Source organism: Paralichthys olivaceus, chromosome 7 (genome assembly GCF_024713975.1).
Source record: "Paralichthys olivaceus isolate ysfri-2021 chromosome 7, ASM2471397v2, whole genome shotgun sequence".
NCBI classification, from domain to species: domain Eukaryota; kingdom Metazoa; phylum Chordata; class Actinopteri; order Pleuronectiformes; family Paralichthyidae; genus Paralichthys; species Paralichthys olivaceus.
Genome location: NC_091099.1, coordinates 6,004,414 through 6,021,147, shown reverse-complemented (window position 1 = coordinate 6,021,147; position 16,734 = coordinate 6,004,414). Strand labels below are relative to the sequence as shown.

Sequence of the window (16,734 nt, the reverse complement as noted above, 5' to 3'; positions counted from 1 at the left end):
TCAGCACACGGACACAGTTGCAGCCAGAGGAAGCAGAAGACAGGGACTGACTATGTTTTTACAGGGCGGGGCAGGGCTTTGATGGTGGAGGGAGCTGCGGTCGGGTCGCCGCTCGTCCCGCGCTGACCTGTGCGATGCTCTCCGGATCCAGCGGCTTGCCCCCGTGGTGGTGGAGATGGTGGAGGTGGTGGGCGTCAGTGAAGCCTGTGTACTGGCCTGAGGAGGTGGAGCGGCGGATCGGGGGGCTCTCTATCTTTTTCAGCGACTCGTGGCGGCTGATGTTGGTCAGACTGCCGTGGCCGGTGCGGCGCCGTCGTTCCGGGCTGTCCATGGGCATGTGGTTGCGACTCCGCAGCATGTCCCGTGGGCTGAAGTGGCCGAGGACCGGTGAGCCCATCTCCGGGGTGCCCCCATGTCCACCGTGACCCTGCTGGGAGGGATGCACCATGCAGTGGATGTCGCTGGGGCGGGCAGGGGGCCGTCGAGATGGAGGCTCTGACCTTTTCTTGTGTCTGCTGGGATAGAAGAATGAGACAAACAGGGGAACTGTATTAATTCATTGCTTTCATATCAACAGAAAACTCTCAACCAATCATAGAACTAGAAGTTTCTTTTTCTTTTATAAGCTCTAATTTAAAACCTTTTATCTTCCATCAGTAAACGTTTTAGAAACTAAGAGAAGTTTCTGAATTAACTGCTTTCTATTCCACCATTCATTCCATTGATTAATTATACTTTATCATATCACAGATCTCCTTCAGACGTAGAATCCACTGAATTGGATGAACAAGGTTCAGTGCGGAAGATTGAATGCATTCTAGTGGCATAAAAAAAAAAACACACGTAACCTCCGCCAAGGATTTGTTCTGTTTGTTGGCAGGATCACACAAAAACTACTCCACTGATTTTCATGAAACTTTTAGAGATGTGGCATGAGCCAAGGAAGAACCAATTCATTTTTTGATATAGAACGTAATCAGGGGTCGAGGATTGTTTTTCCACTCTCTTCGACATTGTGAGATAGATTTTTTATTGATTTTTCAGAGTATGGATCTTGATGAAGGAAATCAGGTATATTTAGGGGACCGAAGTTTTTCTACACACTCTAACCATAGATATTACAATATGTAGATTTTCTGCATTATACTATCTGTAGTCTGTAGTGAATCCTTATAAAACATTTGTCACACTGATAAATAAAAAAGTATCATTGTCGTGAGAGGACCCCTGATGTCAGTGCCTCTTGATAAACGTTTGTGTCGAGCAGGTAGAGTGGACCTGGCTGTCTGCCAGAGGAGGGAGGCCTGTGGTTCATCCGAGCATCACAACAGGCTCCCTGCGAGAAACTCCAGCTGCTCGAGCAGAATGACTGTCCCCTGTCTGAACCTGGACCAGCACCGTGCACACCTAATTTCACATGTACATTTAAAACAGGGTGCAACCGGGCTGAGCTGAACGGACACGCACTCTTTGAACACACGCTCGCTGAGTTATACATGACGTTGCTCCACAGTCACGTTCTCTCCCTTGAAGCAGTTCTATTGCTCCATAAAAGGTCAATACAGCAGCACATGCTATGGATCCACCAGGATCCGCGCTGCATATTTATGACTTGCAGCTCTAGTAATGTTCAATCAAAGCAATTAAAATCACTATCCCCTCGCAGCAAGATGACTGAGCATGAATGCTGGCAAAAAAAAATTGAATTCTGTTGGTAAAATATTTTCCAAAAACATTACATCAATAACTTCTGCAAGCTAATCAGTCGAACTATTAAAGTATCAGCTTTATTGGTTTATTGTGATGATAAACAAGCAGTGAATTACTGAAGCAAATGGCCTCATTTGAGAGTTTATGTCTGCCTAACGAACGCTGCCTCAGCCATTATTGTAAAGATTAGCAGGCGGCCTCGTTACTGTGTGAAATAAGAAGAAATAATAACAATGGATATGAACGACTGTGAGAACCTTACAAATGTAAGTGCAGATTTTTCCAAAAAGACACTGTTGCTTTGGTATCTTCCAAAAAACAAACATTATTTACTGACAGCAAACTACTCATCTACATCAAAAAATATAAATATATATATATTAGTTAGAAAATAAATTACAACAGATTTGTGCTTGTGTAACTCTGAACCTGCTCACACGTCGCAAAACCCTCTGTAAATGGATGTGAAGAAAATGTCTGAGGTGTCAAAATATGAATTAATGAGCAGAAAACAACTTCTCGACAACACTAATAGCAACAAGGTTATTTTAGACAAAGAAGGAGGAGGAGTGGTGCAGGCGCGGGTCCTGGCAAGAGAAATATAATTATATATTTGCTTGTCTGACTGCAGTGGGAAATCTTGAAGAGTAAACAAGTGCGGGAAGCACTGAAAACCTGCAGGGGGCGCAGTCTACATTCATAACACCGGTCGATCCCCCCTGAGGGAGTGTGCTACAACCATGGCTGTATTATGACTTGCTCTGCATGCTGTCACCACATCGACAGCTCACACTTTGTTTGTTACGACCTTGGCTGATAATAACATTCATCACAAGACATTCCATGGGTTCCTCTTCATCTAAACACAAAGTTGAACAACTGTAATACGTGTTGACCGGAAACACACCAATACAACCGTCCTGTTTCCCGACTGTGATGCAAAACTCTGCTAGAGGTCCGTCTGCTGATTGAGAGCAACATGAGAGGAAAAAAAATATCTATATAAAGCTCAGGATATAAATGATTCAAAACTTGCGAGGATTGTCAGAATGGAAGAGCAGAGAAGTGAGTGGGGGTGGAGGGAATCACCTGGGAGCCGGTGACAGGTAAAGAGTGTTGTAGATGCCGGCTTTGGGGATTAAGAGGAGCTTGATTAGGCTCAGATGGAAAAAAAATGATTCATTCCAGATATGCTCTTCGTCCACATACTAAAACCTGCGGTGGTGTAAATATTGTCTCGAGCATGAATCATCAACATTTTAACAGCGGAGTAGTGGGGGTGGGGGTGGGGGGGACTGGGGAGGGAGTATGGCTCGGAATAAAATAGTGTTCATGCGTTCGGCAAAAGCCAAGAACAGATGTTTCAAGGTCGCTCGCTCCACCAGCAGAAATGCAGCAATGAAGAGAAGAGCAGGAGACGTAAAACTGGCACACAGACACTGAAGTGTGATTGGATGTGTGTGTCCTCTGTGTGTGAGTGTGTGCCATTTCTCCATGTGTGTGTGTGTGTGTTCCAGTATGCTGCTGATGACTAAGCACTGATGTGAAATGGATATTTAATACTGATGCCTCACAATGCAAAACTGTCAGGTCACTGGGACTGAAACAGAAGTGTATCCCTCCTCTGCTGATTAGGCTGAGGGAGGTGGGCTGAGGGAGGTGGAACAGGAGGAGGCCGTAAATGTGACACGCAGAATCGAGTGTGTTCTGTACAACTGTGTGCTGCTTTCTTGAGGGACTTCAAGAATTAAGTTGTAATAATAATAAGTATTAAGAGTTAGGATACTTAATACTTAATAGTATTTAAGTACATGGATAAAGACGCGATACTAAAAGAAAAGAGTTGCAGTTTTACGAGAAAAAGTCGTAGAAGTGTCATTTTATATGGGGAATAAGACTTTTTTTTTTACGAGAAGTGTGGAGCATCTTATTAAGTTATATTTGAGCATAAGATTCGCAAACAACAATAAGTCATCTTTTGGCTCATCAGCATCACATTATTATTTGTCCCCAGAGAACAAAATTCGACAGAACTCCAGGCAAATGTTTAAACGGTTCAACAGAGGTTTCAATATAACTGTCCAGTCTTCCTGCAGTATGAAGACCAACCTGGTGATGTAGGCCTCAGAGATGCGGGTGTCAGTGGGCGAGCTGATGTCTTTCCCCGAGCATTTCTCCTCTCCAGCGTGGCCGCTGCTGGCCTCGCTGTCAGCCTTCTGACTCAGAGTGTCTGAGAAATTGTCATCTCTGGGACACAGAGACACAGAGACGTTGAGACACAGAGAGAAGAGGAGGAAGTGACAGACAAACATACGACAAAAAGAAAAAGAAGAAGAGGGGGAGGAGGGAAATCAGTAATATTCTCTGTGTTGTTTGATGAAAGGGTTCCATATCTGTTTCCTGTGTGTCAGCATGTCCCCCCCCCCCCCCCCCCCCCCCTCCCCAAGGTCCCGAGAATCAGATGAGTCATATTCCTGGGCTTCTCAGTATTCTGGTGATGCACTGTGGCGGTGACACTAACACACACACAGAGCGGCTGTATGGGTTTCAGTGAGGTGTGTGACTGGATGCTGAGTACAGTTGGTGCCCGTCCGGCGGCAGTAATCAGAGCTCCTGCCTCTAATGATGTGTATTAGCTGATATAAAACACAGTGGGCGCGCTTGTTTGGTGAGACAGAGAGAGGACGAGTGGTTCGCCAACGCAGCATTTAACAAGATTTAAAGACAGACGAAAGAAAGTTCAAACATCCCAACAGCGAAGTCGTGAGAGGAGACATCCTGTCTCTCAGACGTCTTTTATAGGACAAGTGAAGATCACAACCCTGCGCGCTCCATCACTCCTCACCCTGTTATGTTTAATGAGAAAGCACAATGCTACAAGACTTGGGGACAACCCCGTACAGCTGTAAATTCCTCCGCTCTTTCTTTAACTTAAAAGAAACCTCAGCAGCAGTACCCCTCCTGGTGAATTATTAATAGAGGCACAGTGATGGCAAAGTGTCGGGAGAAAGAGGAGAGGAGGAAATAGGGGATGGCGTTCTAAATGGCCTTTTTGTCGACCAGCCACTAAGTGATTGGAGTGTTTCTGTTCCGGTCCTAACGAGACAGTGAATGCAGTTCATCAGGCACCAACGGTCGCCATGGCAGAGTGTACGCTTGTTAGTGCTGAGAGACAGAGACGAGAGGGCTGGTTAAGGACCCTGGAGATGGAGAACGTGCCACAGCAGAGAGAGGACGACAGCAGCAGGCAGGACAGACGAAGCTGCAGATCCAAATAACCCTCTGGGACAATTTGCACCTCATTTCACTTTCATTTTAGGTGTATTTGAATAGTTGCAAAGTATATAGGCTACATATAAACACTCACATGTCTTGGACGACGATATACTGGTGCGGCACCAGCCCGTCGATGCCGTTGTGCCGTCCCTCCCACCAGTCTTCGGACGCTCGCTGGTACAGCAGCAGGGACGCTCCCTTCTTGAAGGACAACTCTCGGGATGAGCGGCCGATGTAGTCGAACTTTGCGATGGCTTCGATGGGCTCGCCCTCTGTCAGCGGAGAGAGGATATAACAGGTCACGTATGTCAGACGGGGCAAAGACATCAAGAGGAGGCAGCTGTTATCGTTTTAATGACAGTGGTTCAGTATCAGGAAATAAAAATCTCTATGGACAATACAATACATGCAGTTATACACTCTGACTGTGATACAGTTGAATATCGGGATGTTTACACATGTGGTGCTTCCACAGTTCAAAGTGTGCTAAGCCTGTAGGTTATTTTAGTTGTGGTCAATAGTAACCCAGCTCGACAACACCAGGGCTGCAACGGGCCCAGAGGAGATTTAGCAGGATATTTTTAGAAGCTGGTGAGAGGAGATCTATATGACTCAGGGGCACGTCAGTCACCGTATGGATCATTAGATTGGATCCCTGGATCAGTGACATGGGATAGAAAGGTGGTAAAAGTGCATACAATAATAATTAATGGTAGATTGTTCCGTCAATATTAGACTGTATTATAATTCATTTATACCGACCAACCTCTCCAAGTCCAACTTTTTATTTCTGAATGACTGGAGATCTGCTTTATGTTGATGATGTCAATACAACATCTGTGGTTTCAGCTAGTCGACTCTCCGAGCCAATATTCATGCACTACAGCAACACAGGTCTAAAAATAGCATCTTTATCCCTCCCTCACTCCTTCCCCTGCCCTCCTCCGATCGCACACTTTCTCACTTTAAGTCAGACGGGGGGGGGGGTGTCCCTGGACAGACATAGCCTCACTCCAACACTGCCTCTCTACACACACACACACGCACACTTAGGTAAAGGAACATAGCAAATGGACGAAGCCTGCATTGGCCGTGAAAAGCCTTCATGATTTATCTTGAAGCTTAAAAGTGATTCCCTGAGCACAGAGGCCACGTGAGAGAGCACCTGGGCAAAGTGACGGTTTCTTTATTTTTCTCAGTGTCCTTTTCAGCCATATCTGGATGTTTCTTATTCAACGTTTAACTCGCCACCTTCCTCGCCTCTCTGGCTTGTCAGGATTGACAGGGCGGATGTAAGGTGGCTCCAATGAAATGTGACAAGCAGGAATTTACTGCCTGAATTAATTGAGCTGCACTGCGGGGGACAAGGCCATTAATAAAGCTGACGGGACCTTTACCCGTCAAGGGGATTTCTCCTCGTCATTTATTTTCTCTGGCTCTTTCCTCTTACTTCCACCTATCCATCGTTTCTCCTCTAGGTCGCTAAGTGTTTGTCCAAAATCTCCACAAACACACACACACTGCAGTGACGTGGCTGCGGCTGAAAGCATCAGGCTATAGACTCTACTCTCCGCGCGGTAAAGGATCTCCTCGGTCACGTTGTGCAATTATAACAGAGAACCGTTGCAGACTCGACCACCCGAGGTCCAACGCTCTCTGCTGCTGCTACTGGAGTTAAAGAACCGTTGGGAGCTGGAGGCCTGTGGTGTGAGATGCAAACTGTCAGACGTCTTACACAAGCCAGTGGAGCGACATCTTGTGTGGATGCGGCTACACATCCACATTCATACAAGAAATAGGGGAAGGAATAGGATCAATAAAATAGATGTTATTATTTTCTTGTTCCTTCTCTTCTAGCTTTATTTTCCTCCTGCTACAAACAGAGTAGACGATAAAAAAGATGAGAGTGGGTAAGACATAACGTTTTATGGGTAAAGCGGTAAACCTCCTCGTACAGTAAAATTCACTGCCCTTTGACGCAGGAAAACCAATATATACAATATGCCTGCTGGGGCAGTTGACAACAAGGACATGTTGCTGTACTCCTGCAGAGACGTATATATTCACTGTGCCAGTTAGTTCACCTCTGACCTTGTAGCGAATTTACCAGCAGATAGTACATCAATGTATTGATGGTGTGCGAGAAGTGCCACGCTAAGTCCTGATCGTTTGTCATTCTGCATTTCAGCCAGGGTCCATGAGACTGTCATGTGTCAGAGCCCTGAACACATATACACAAAGACTGGGACATTATACAGCTCTGGTTGGCGCCTTTCATTGAGAACGATACACAAGGGAGGTGAAGTGTCACATCTTTAATTTCTGTTTGGATTCAGAATAAGAGGAAACCTGAAGATGAAAATTGCTTCATCTAGCTGGTTAGAGAAAAGAAAAAGAAAGAAAAGTATTCTGAATTGACGTGCAAGTGTCAAACAACTAGTGTCAGACCCAATGTTTTAGGGTTTATGCTGGTGCTGATATAAGAGAGCTACAAATTTCCAATACAGTAAAAAAAAAAAAAAGGGATTCCTATGTTAAACCCTTACGACAAAGATGAACTTGAGGATTTTAATTTTACAGTCTAACCATAAACATCTCATGAATAACTATAAAAAGAAAACAAAGATACAACCATATATAGAGAGCTTGAAGTAGGAAAACGAACATCCTGCATTATTTATTTCATATTATTATAGCATTTTTTCCCCGCACTCCAGACTAAAGCAAAAATCCCACAGCTTTACCCTGTGTGTGCGTAAATCTGACCGGTTCAGATCATCTGTCTGAGTTCAAGAGCTCCAGCACACTCCAGGGGGTTTGTGCCGACAATCAGAACCAATCAGACTTTTACCCCTGTTTCTTTCTCTTTTTCTCTCTGTCTCCTTTCAGCGCAAATACAACTTGAGCCCTGAGAAGCAAGGAGAGAGGAAGAGTGCTCGTAACCAAACAGGAAAAGACGTTTGCTTTTGTGTCTGAAATCCGAATGAGGTCATGGAAGTTTTAAAATAACTGATGACAATAACTTGAGCACAGTTCAAGACTCCGCAGGGAGGGACACAGTCAGCGTGGACATCCTCCCTCCAGTCTGCTCAGACAAAATGAAAAAGAAAAACGCTTTTGGACGACAACCATGGTAGCAAGGGGTTTCTGGAAAATGTAATCTTTCATTAATTACTTAAAGAGTTGATGGCTGCCATGTGTGTTTTACAGAGGGAATCACCGCATGCAGGAGTTTCCCTGTGTAATCACACGTCCGCCTCAGTTAAACAAGACATCCAGGTGATCACTTTAATTTGGAAGCTGAGGGAATAACATAATGAGAGGAGATCAACCATACTTTCACATCGTCTATGGAGACAGATGATGAGCGATGACGGGGAGCCCCTAAAAATCGTCTCTGGGTGTGAGGAGGAGACAGGATTGGGGCAGATGTTGTCACCATGGAAACAGGTTTAGGGAAGTCTGTTACCAGGGGAAGACTCGGAGACTTGGCTCAGCTATAGGTTGGTTCTTCATTCATCACATTGTGTACATCTGGTCAGCTCCATGTCAGGAGTATTAATCACTTTTTAATGAGCTGGACTTTTATTGTCTTTCTGCTTTTCTCTGGAAGTTAAACAGCGACGTCAGATCCCGCCTGATACTTAGGTTTCCACTAACTCGCTCATTATTTGCTTTGGACCCGACCACCCGGTGTCCATTTCACTCAAACAAAGGCCCACATGTATGATCACACAACTTGAACGTATCCCGCCCATGTCTGAAAGAAGTCAATAATTTCCTCCAGTGGTTACGTGAGCCTGGAGTGTTTTTTAAATTCATATTTCTCTTGGACACATGGAAACGTAGTAAAACAGAGAAAAGCCAGACTTTATAGTTTCTGAAAAGCTATAAAACGTGACTCTCTTGATGCACTCCATACATTTGCTATTCTTTTACAAATGAATACAGCAGATTTGAAAAAACTATGAAAAAACTTAATTTAACCCAAGGCTGTAACCCTTCACAGAAAATTTCCCAAGGGGTCCAGGAGGTGCAGACCACCATGGTAATTTGTAAAAAGGGGACGCGGAGATGGCCCAAGGTCCCGAGGGAAAAACAGAATTAGAATATGAATGGCTGCCCGTCACTGCGAGTCCAGTTCCTCAACCCTTCGAGGTTACTGCATTTAACAGGCTGAAAGGCAGGATTAGCTGCACAGAGCGGAATTTAACCCTCACAAGGCCAAGAACACGGGGGAATGTTTGAATCAGGACGAAACAGTGAAGCTTTTTATTTAAGTGTGTGTGACAGATTTCCACATACAACTTAACAGCTAGTTGTCTGTTTGTACAGGCACTCACCGTCCTCACTGGTGTGTGTCTCGGTGCCTCCCTCGTTGTCTACCTCCTCCAGGGCTCCGTGCTCACTGTAGGGGCTCTCACTGTGGAGACACCGGGCAGAACATCAGGGTCACGGCAAAAAGTGAGGGGTCAGTTTCAAACCGAAAAAAGAAATGAATAGTTTCACCACACACCACTGGGGCTCAAAGAAGACACAAAAACAAGTATATATGCACACACACATAGGTTTGTGCAGTCAACACACACACACGTTTGTACTTCCATCTTAGTGAGGACACTCATTGACACTGTACATTCCCTAGCCCCTTACCCTAACCTTAACCATCCAAACTAAATGCAGAACCCTTATCCTAATGTCTATCTTTAACCCTTAATCAAAGTCTTAGCCCTCAAACAATCCATGTGAGGACCGGTCAAAATGTCCTCACTTTCCAAAAATGTCAGCCAAGAGAAATAACAAATCTCCGCAGGGCTTCACGAGCTTCCCTGGAGGGACACGGATGGGCTGAGACAGGTGATTAGCTCCAGCCACAGATAAATCAGTCAGTCTGAGATGATGTGAGTGCATTGAAGGAGAAACAGGGTCAGGTAAAGAGAGGGAGAAACAAGTGAGTAGCAAAAGGTTTGACCTCAGTGTGTGCTCGGCTCACCTAATCGTCCTCTCGCTGCCATGTGACCTCTTTCTTTCTCCTCCTGCTGCTGTGATGGTAGTAATTATAGTCATTGTTTCAGCCTGTCTCATCTGTAGAGCAGTCCAGCATCTGAAGTCAGCGCTGAGACACACTCTACCTTGTCATGTTCCTAAACCACAGACGTCTAATTGGCGTGTGTAATTACTCATATCTACTTCGCTGAAAGTCTACTGACACAGCTGCGGCGCAGAGAGTGCACGCGTACCTGCATGTTGAGTGAATCCCTAAAGAAGCAGTGTTGGCTCCGTGCCTTTGTTCCATTCACAGAAAAAAAAACTGGAACAAGAAAACCACTGGTCCAGAGACTCAAACATACATCTTTTTTAGAAAAGCTGTGCAGCTGCACGAAGTGACCTCATCACAATGATTCTGTATGTGCCTGGGTCACCTACGATACCAATGGCCCAGCAGCCACATAGTGCTCTGGATCCTCTTGAGTGAGAAAGTGAAGCTCAACCTAAAACTAGAATGACATTTAGTAGAGCGCATTCAGTCCCCTTATGAAACCACATTTAAATTATCTGACCAAACTGCAAAACATGCCGGATAAAAAAAAAAAAATCCATGAATTATTCTCCGAGAAATCCTCACAATGAAACTCACAATGTTAAAAAAACAAATCTTTGATTCGCCCCATAAGTCTGATCTACCTCCCAAACCCATACTTCGTCTTTTCACCAAGTTGGTCCAGTAACTGTTGTGTCATCCTGCTAACAAACAAATGCGGATGAGAACATTGGCGGAGGTAAAAATAACTTGTCATTCCTCACCAATAATCTCCTCCTGCCATGCACTTCTCATAAATGGGCCCGTCCAGTTCTTTGGCGTCAGGGAAGATTGTCTCGTGGTGGATGATGATGGTCTTGATGATCTCGTTGACGTGGGCCTGGCAGGAGACCTGGTCTTGGGTTTCTGGCGTGGGCATGAGCGTGGGGCCGAAGCAAATGGCCAGATTGTACGGGTCCATCATGTTCTCGTCACTGTACTGGGACAAACTGGAGAAGGGAATGAAAAAGAAATAGAGGAGGGATAAATAAGAGAGTGGGGGACGGTATTTCAGATCAGATCATGACTGACAGGCTCAAAGTAATAATAATGGTTAGTGTCTATAAACTTACTGGTTGAGGAAGGCGAATAGGTATCGCATGACGATGAGGACCGATCTGGGAATGGTGAGGAGGATCTTTCGGATGTAGAGAGCTCTCTCATACAGGTTCTCTATTCCTAGAACAGCAAAGAAATACAGGAGTGTGGTCTTAATCCAACTCCAGCAGTTTGTTGGACCCCTACAACTCTTCAAAATGACATATTCAAAAGGTTTGTCAAGAAAATAGATCCCCAGTGGCCTTAAAATGGCTTGAACGTCACAGAACACCTTCCCTCCTCATTTCGTCACTGGGATCTCTGAATATGCATTTCCATCACTGGGGATAGAAACCAGGAGAATGCTTTTCTCTTGTGTTTTTGGACACACAAAGGTTGACGCACTTCCTTTGTGCCATTAAGCAAGTTTTTCAGTAAAAAATCTGTCCTGGTGACAAAGAGGGTAACATGGTAAAGACATAGGAGACCAATAGATATTTTCATTTTTATGTCGAAGGTAGAAATACTGAGCCTTGATTGTGTCTTAAATCACATAAGAGGCACAAAAGGGTTAAAAACTGGATTTTCACCATTAGCAATACAAGAATAATATTGCAAAATAAATTAAGTCTGCTTAGTTTCCATTCTGGGGTAGAAATAAAATCCAGAGTCTGTTTTGTCCATTCACCTCTCACATGAAATTCACTACCTTAATATGCTCTACATGATAAACACCTATCAATCTGATGGTGTTAAAATATTGATTATCACTAAGTCCCAGGCTAGAAATACAAGAGCATATTGAAGCGAATCACTTATCAGAATTACTGCAACTCTCTGGTGCATCAGCAGAGAGAAGTGATGTGTGTGTGTATATATATATATATATATATATATATATATATATATATATATATATGTAGAGGCCACAGGAAAGGTATTCATTTTGTGGTATTGACCTTCACCTCAGCCTGTGTTCCTCCACTGACACCACAGAGGAAGAGAACGAGGAGAGGGAAGTCAGCATTCATTGTTAGCACCTGACATCACGAAAACCAAATAGTTTTTCCTGCTTTGTTTTGTCAGAACATCTATTTTATTTCCGATCCTTCTCTCACTTCCCGCCTTGCAGATCTGACAATATTACCGACAGGAGCCTGACTTTATAACCAGCGTACTTTTACAAAAGAGGCAAAACATTCTGATTTTGTGTTTAATCAAAATACCAGAGGATGCCAACCTTTATGTGTTTTATTACTCATCCCATTTGTTCCACTGTGGCACTTGAAGCAGCTTATTTTATTTGGCTGAGCTGCCGGCTGCTAAAAATAGTCCTGTCACCCTCCAGCCACTCTGTGCCATCTGGGATTTGGGCTTCTGGGATACTTGGGATGTATTTCATTATTCATGAATACCTAACTAGGGATTCTGGGAGGCTCCTCTGTACTTCAGAAAAGCTTGTATTTGAAGATGTACTACAATGAGCGCTAAAGAAAAATCTCCTATAAACACCTCTGTAATCACACCTGCACAAAACGCACACGCTGCAAATTCCAAAATGAAAGATATCAGGTGCAGCAGTTCGCTGCAGTCGACTGAGAGCGGTCTGAGGGAAAAGTGATCCCCTAGCTGGTCTGAGGTAATCCATATGGAATAAGCAGAGGGTTTTTAATATGGAGCCTGCTGGGCATTCAGCCCACACTGCAATCACTGGCATGTTGAGCCGGGGAATGTAAACAGGGAATCCCATCACTCATCCTGCACAAATGAGTAAAAGTACACCCACGAAACACACACACACACACACACACACACACACACACACGCAGCTGCACAAGGCTTTACATCACATGCTGCGTCCATGTGACCGTGCATGTTCAATTGTTCTTTATCAGAGCTAAAAGCCACCCAATGTCATGTCATGTCTTAGCAGATCAGAACGCACAAAGGGCTGACTGATCAGCGAACTGACTCCACATGACAATGAGACTATTCTTGTGAGGACTTCAGTGTAGTTGTAGCTCTTATTTCAAATGATGCTCAGTTCTGTGGACGTTTAACATTCCACCACCGTCCAGTAAGCATGGTCAGATAATAACCCTCTCAGTGCTCAACCAATTACCTCATAGTGTCAAAGGAAGAACCCAGAGCCATTCTGCTGATGTCTGAGTGACGTGTTCGAGTTTGAAGCAAACGAGTTTAAGTTTTTGGAAATGTGTTTTCACCAGTGCTGTAAGCTGTGAGTTAATTTGACAACATAAACAAACACTTTGAGTGAAATGAAGTCATTTTTAAACATAATAATTTAAAAGACAAAACACAGAGAAAGAGACCAGATGATTTTCTTACTGATGCAGGAGAGCAGATCATTGAACCTCTCTTTGGGGAAAAGAGGGTTCTCCAGACCCCGGAAGTAAAGTTTAAGAACGCCGGCCACTGAGTTGATGTCGTGATTGTTCTCATCATCCGTCAGAGGGTCGTTTCCTAAGACACAGGAAAGTCAGCAGGTCAGATGGACATCCTTAACAATCTAAAACAATCATAACTTCATTAACAACCAACTCAAAAAGATCACTGGCTCAATATGGTGGGTCAAGAATATTTCATATTGGATCCAGGTGATTATGTATTAGAGCCCAAACAATATGGGTTTTTGGGGGGAAGATATTTGGGTTGGAAAATTGTCTTGATGTTTCATAGTTTTACCACAAATGTAATTATTATGAATAACTACACAAAGAAACAAATACAATAAAATATATACAACTTCAGTTAAGAAAATAAACATATAAGTCAAATAAAAGTTTTCATATCAGCAAATATAAAAAAATGTGTCTGTGAAAGGTTCATATCTGTACATTTTTATTGGCCCATTGAGCTCTAATATAATTTGCTGTTATAGTTAATTAAACATCTTTTACCTCTTTCGAACGAGTTCTTGATGTCATTGACTTCCAGTTGAGATCCAGATACACGGAATATTCCTTGATGTTGGAGGCCTGAAAAGAGAGACACAAAGACAGGGAGTGAAAAAGATGAGGAAACAGTTTCTTCAGTCTAAAGAGACACATCCTGCTTTTTAAGCCCCTTCACTTTTTTAATTAAGGATAATTAATGAGTCAGGGAGGCGGCAATCAAGCTGTGCTAAAGTGTCTTTCAGCTGGGATTAGGATTTACTGAGGGGAGAGGTCAAAGGTCGGGAGCAACGTAATTAGTTTGCTGTTTGCCTTTTCGATTTTTCTGCATCCGTCACTCACTGAGTGGTAAGACGCAGCCGACAACAACAGCTGACTGCTGTCGCATCTTTAAAGCTGAGAGCTTAACGTCTGTCACTGTGACATTTCTGATCTGGTTTAAAACCAATATTCTGCCTCATCACCCGTGTTGGGTGGAGCTATCCCTCTGCCTCATGGTACATTGGAAAAGTGGGCGGTAAATGGCTGTACCAATGTAAACAGGATGGAATCTGCATTTTCCCATGACTGAAGTGGAACAACCAGGGACCTTTACATGAAAAAGAAATGCACACGCCCCAAACATTCAACGCCCAGAAATCACTGTGTCACTTTTCACCAAAGTTGAACGATAACACACTCACCATATAAATTTATGCAGCGGATGCAGCTTTCCACCACACGAGGGATAGCCTGTCCAGAGTCCTTCAGAGGAAAAATAAGAAAACACAATGTCAGATCATGTATAGTTTGACTTTAGTTACATGCACAAGAGCTAGAGCCCGACCCGAAGGATATACAGTTAATATCAATAGCAAAAATATGATTTACTGAACATACTTTGAAAACAAATTGATCAAACAACAATATTAAAGATGTGACAGTAAATTTAATTGTAGTAAATATAAGAAATGTTTCAAATAGAAGCATAAAATGATAATATATATATATATACATTATATATTCTTTTTGCATATCTGCAAACCAAGTGTGTGTTAGAACCCAATGTGTGCTGATTATATAGGCCTGTAAATGAACAGGTCGGGCTCTAGTAGCAACTTCTCAATGTGATGTTAAAAGTACAAACATGCCAACACAGTGAAAGTGAAGTTGGTAGATAACATACAAAGTTAGGGTTGTATCGGTGAAATCTGACCAAGACAGACTGAGTTGACTTCACTGGCTTTTGCGTATGTTCAAGTCCATTCGACGAAATATCACGATATGAAAATCACTGACTGACTTTAACAAGTTCGAACAAGTTGTTTGACTCTTTTTTTACTTGGTAGAATAAAAACACAAAGTAAATTTAGCAGCACTCGAGCTCACCCTGTGTTTAAATTAACAAAAGCTTATCTAAAGAAGCACTTGATATGAGACGAGAGGGAGCTGCACCGTCTCAGAGAAAAAACATTAATATCACACACTTAGGATGTGAAGTGTGCTCTTGTCCTGCCTCAGTGTCAGCTGTGACTCTCACAGTGGATCTGTTTACAGGCCTCAGGGTCTAAAACACAGCGGCCGCGCCAAAATCAACCATCACTGGATCAGAGCTGTGAGTGTTGAAGCTCAGATGTTTTAATTAAACCAGATTTTCTTCAATTCAGTCTGTCTCAGTCTACACACGTCTTTTAGCTGGTGAGGAAAACACAACATGAAGTGGAAAATGATGTTAAGACAGGACAGATGAAGGAAGTGAGCGCAGGTAAGCAGCATGGGCCCCCCCCAAGACGCTTCAAGGTGTCTACCTGATGTCGAGCGTGTGAGTTCCGTCGTCCACGGCTACAGAAATGTCGCAAGGGAGGGAGAGAAAAACAGAAAGAAAGAGAGAGAGAAAAGCAAGACCCATATTAGGACCACAGCAGCTGCCCACCAAAGCTTTTTACTGAAGAGGAGTGCACACTCATTCCACTCTGCGCTGGCATCCGACCCAAAAGAAAACAGTGAGAGCTGGACAGGACTGGGCTCGGCCTCCAGCGAGAGGCCGTGAAGAGGCAGGAGGAGGGAGGCAGCCACAACTCAGCAGCATCCGCTCCCTGACTGCCATCAACGCTTTCACTGGCCCCTGCTCCCGCTCTAGGGGAGGAGGAAAGAACATCTCTGCCAGAGCGGCTCAGCGATGCCAGGTCAGCACCAGAGTCAGGGGGGAGCTGACGGAGACAAACATTTATCCCTCCAACTGCCATTCCTCTCCTCCTGCAGCCCTCCAAAATCTGTCAGAGCCACCCCTACATCTCAGACACAGACTGCCAGAGCTCACTGACTCATGAGGAAGGTTTCCAGAAGCCATCTTAGCTCAAATATGTTGTTTTTTTTTGTTTTTTTTGTTGGAGAAATAAATCAAAGCTAAGATGCTTTGGGGGAACCCACCAAAATGGCCAGAAAGCCAGAGCGAGACAGAAAATGGAAAAGGAGGAGGAGCGACGTCGGGCGGACAGACTGATAATCAGTACCTTGATAAACGACTCCAAATTGCCATTAAATAACCTAACATTAAAAACGGAGCGGGGTCGAGCCCGCCGGGTGCCAGTGTGGGTTTTGAGCAGCCCGTTGGGATGTCTAGAATACAAAGAGTGAATTAGAACAAGTCAACGAAGCAGTTCTTTCTTCCTGGATGTTTTATCTGAGAAAAGATTCTCCAATAACCTCCACGTCCTTCAAAAACTCCAGCTGAAG

At 43.9% G+C, this 16,734-nt stretch overlaps 1 protein-coding gene across 9 annotated transcripts in view; it reads right to left on the bottom strand.

Moving 5' to 3' along the window:
* The window catches only part of srgap1a (SLIT-ROBO Rho GTPase activating protein 1a), a 72,656-nt gene that overhangs the window by 3,100 nt on the left and 52,822 nt on the right, over positions 1-16,734 (bottom strand). For 3 of the 9 annotated variants that reach the window (XM_020106496.2, XM_069527759.1, XM_069527764.1), the window contains exons 12-21: positions 16,512-16,617; positions 14,703-14,763; positions 14,026-14,103; positions 13,454-13,588; positions 11,140-11,245; positions 10,792-11,016; positions 9,330-9,409; positions 5,078-5,258; positions 3,820-3,957; positions 128-515 (exon numbers count right to left, since the gene is read on the bottom strand). In XM_020106496.2, the coding sequence (XP_019962055.1) occupies positions 128-515; positions 3,820-3,957; positions 5,078-5,258; positions 9,330-9,409; positions 10,792-11,016; positions 11,140-11,245; positions 13,454-13,588; positions 14,026-14,103; positions 14,703-14,763; positions 16,512-16,617 (1,498 nt within the window). Of the gene's footprint in view, positions 1-62; positions 516-3,819; positions 3,958-5,077; positions 5,259-9,329; positions 9,410-10,791; positions 11,017-11,139; positions 11,246-13,453; positions 13,589-14,025; positions 14,104-14,702; positions 14,764-15,806; positions 15,841-16,511; positions 16,618-16,734 lie in introns of all 9 variants that reach the window. The other 6 variants (XM_020106498.2, XM_069527762.1, XM_020106497.2 and 3 more) reach the window with 4 other exon arrangements.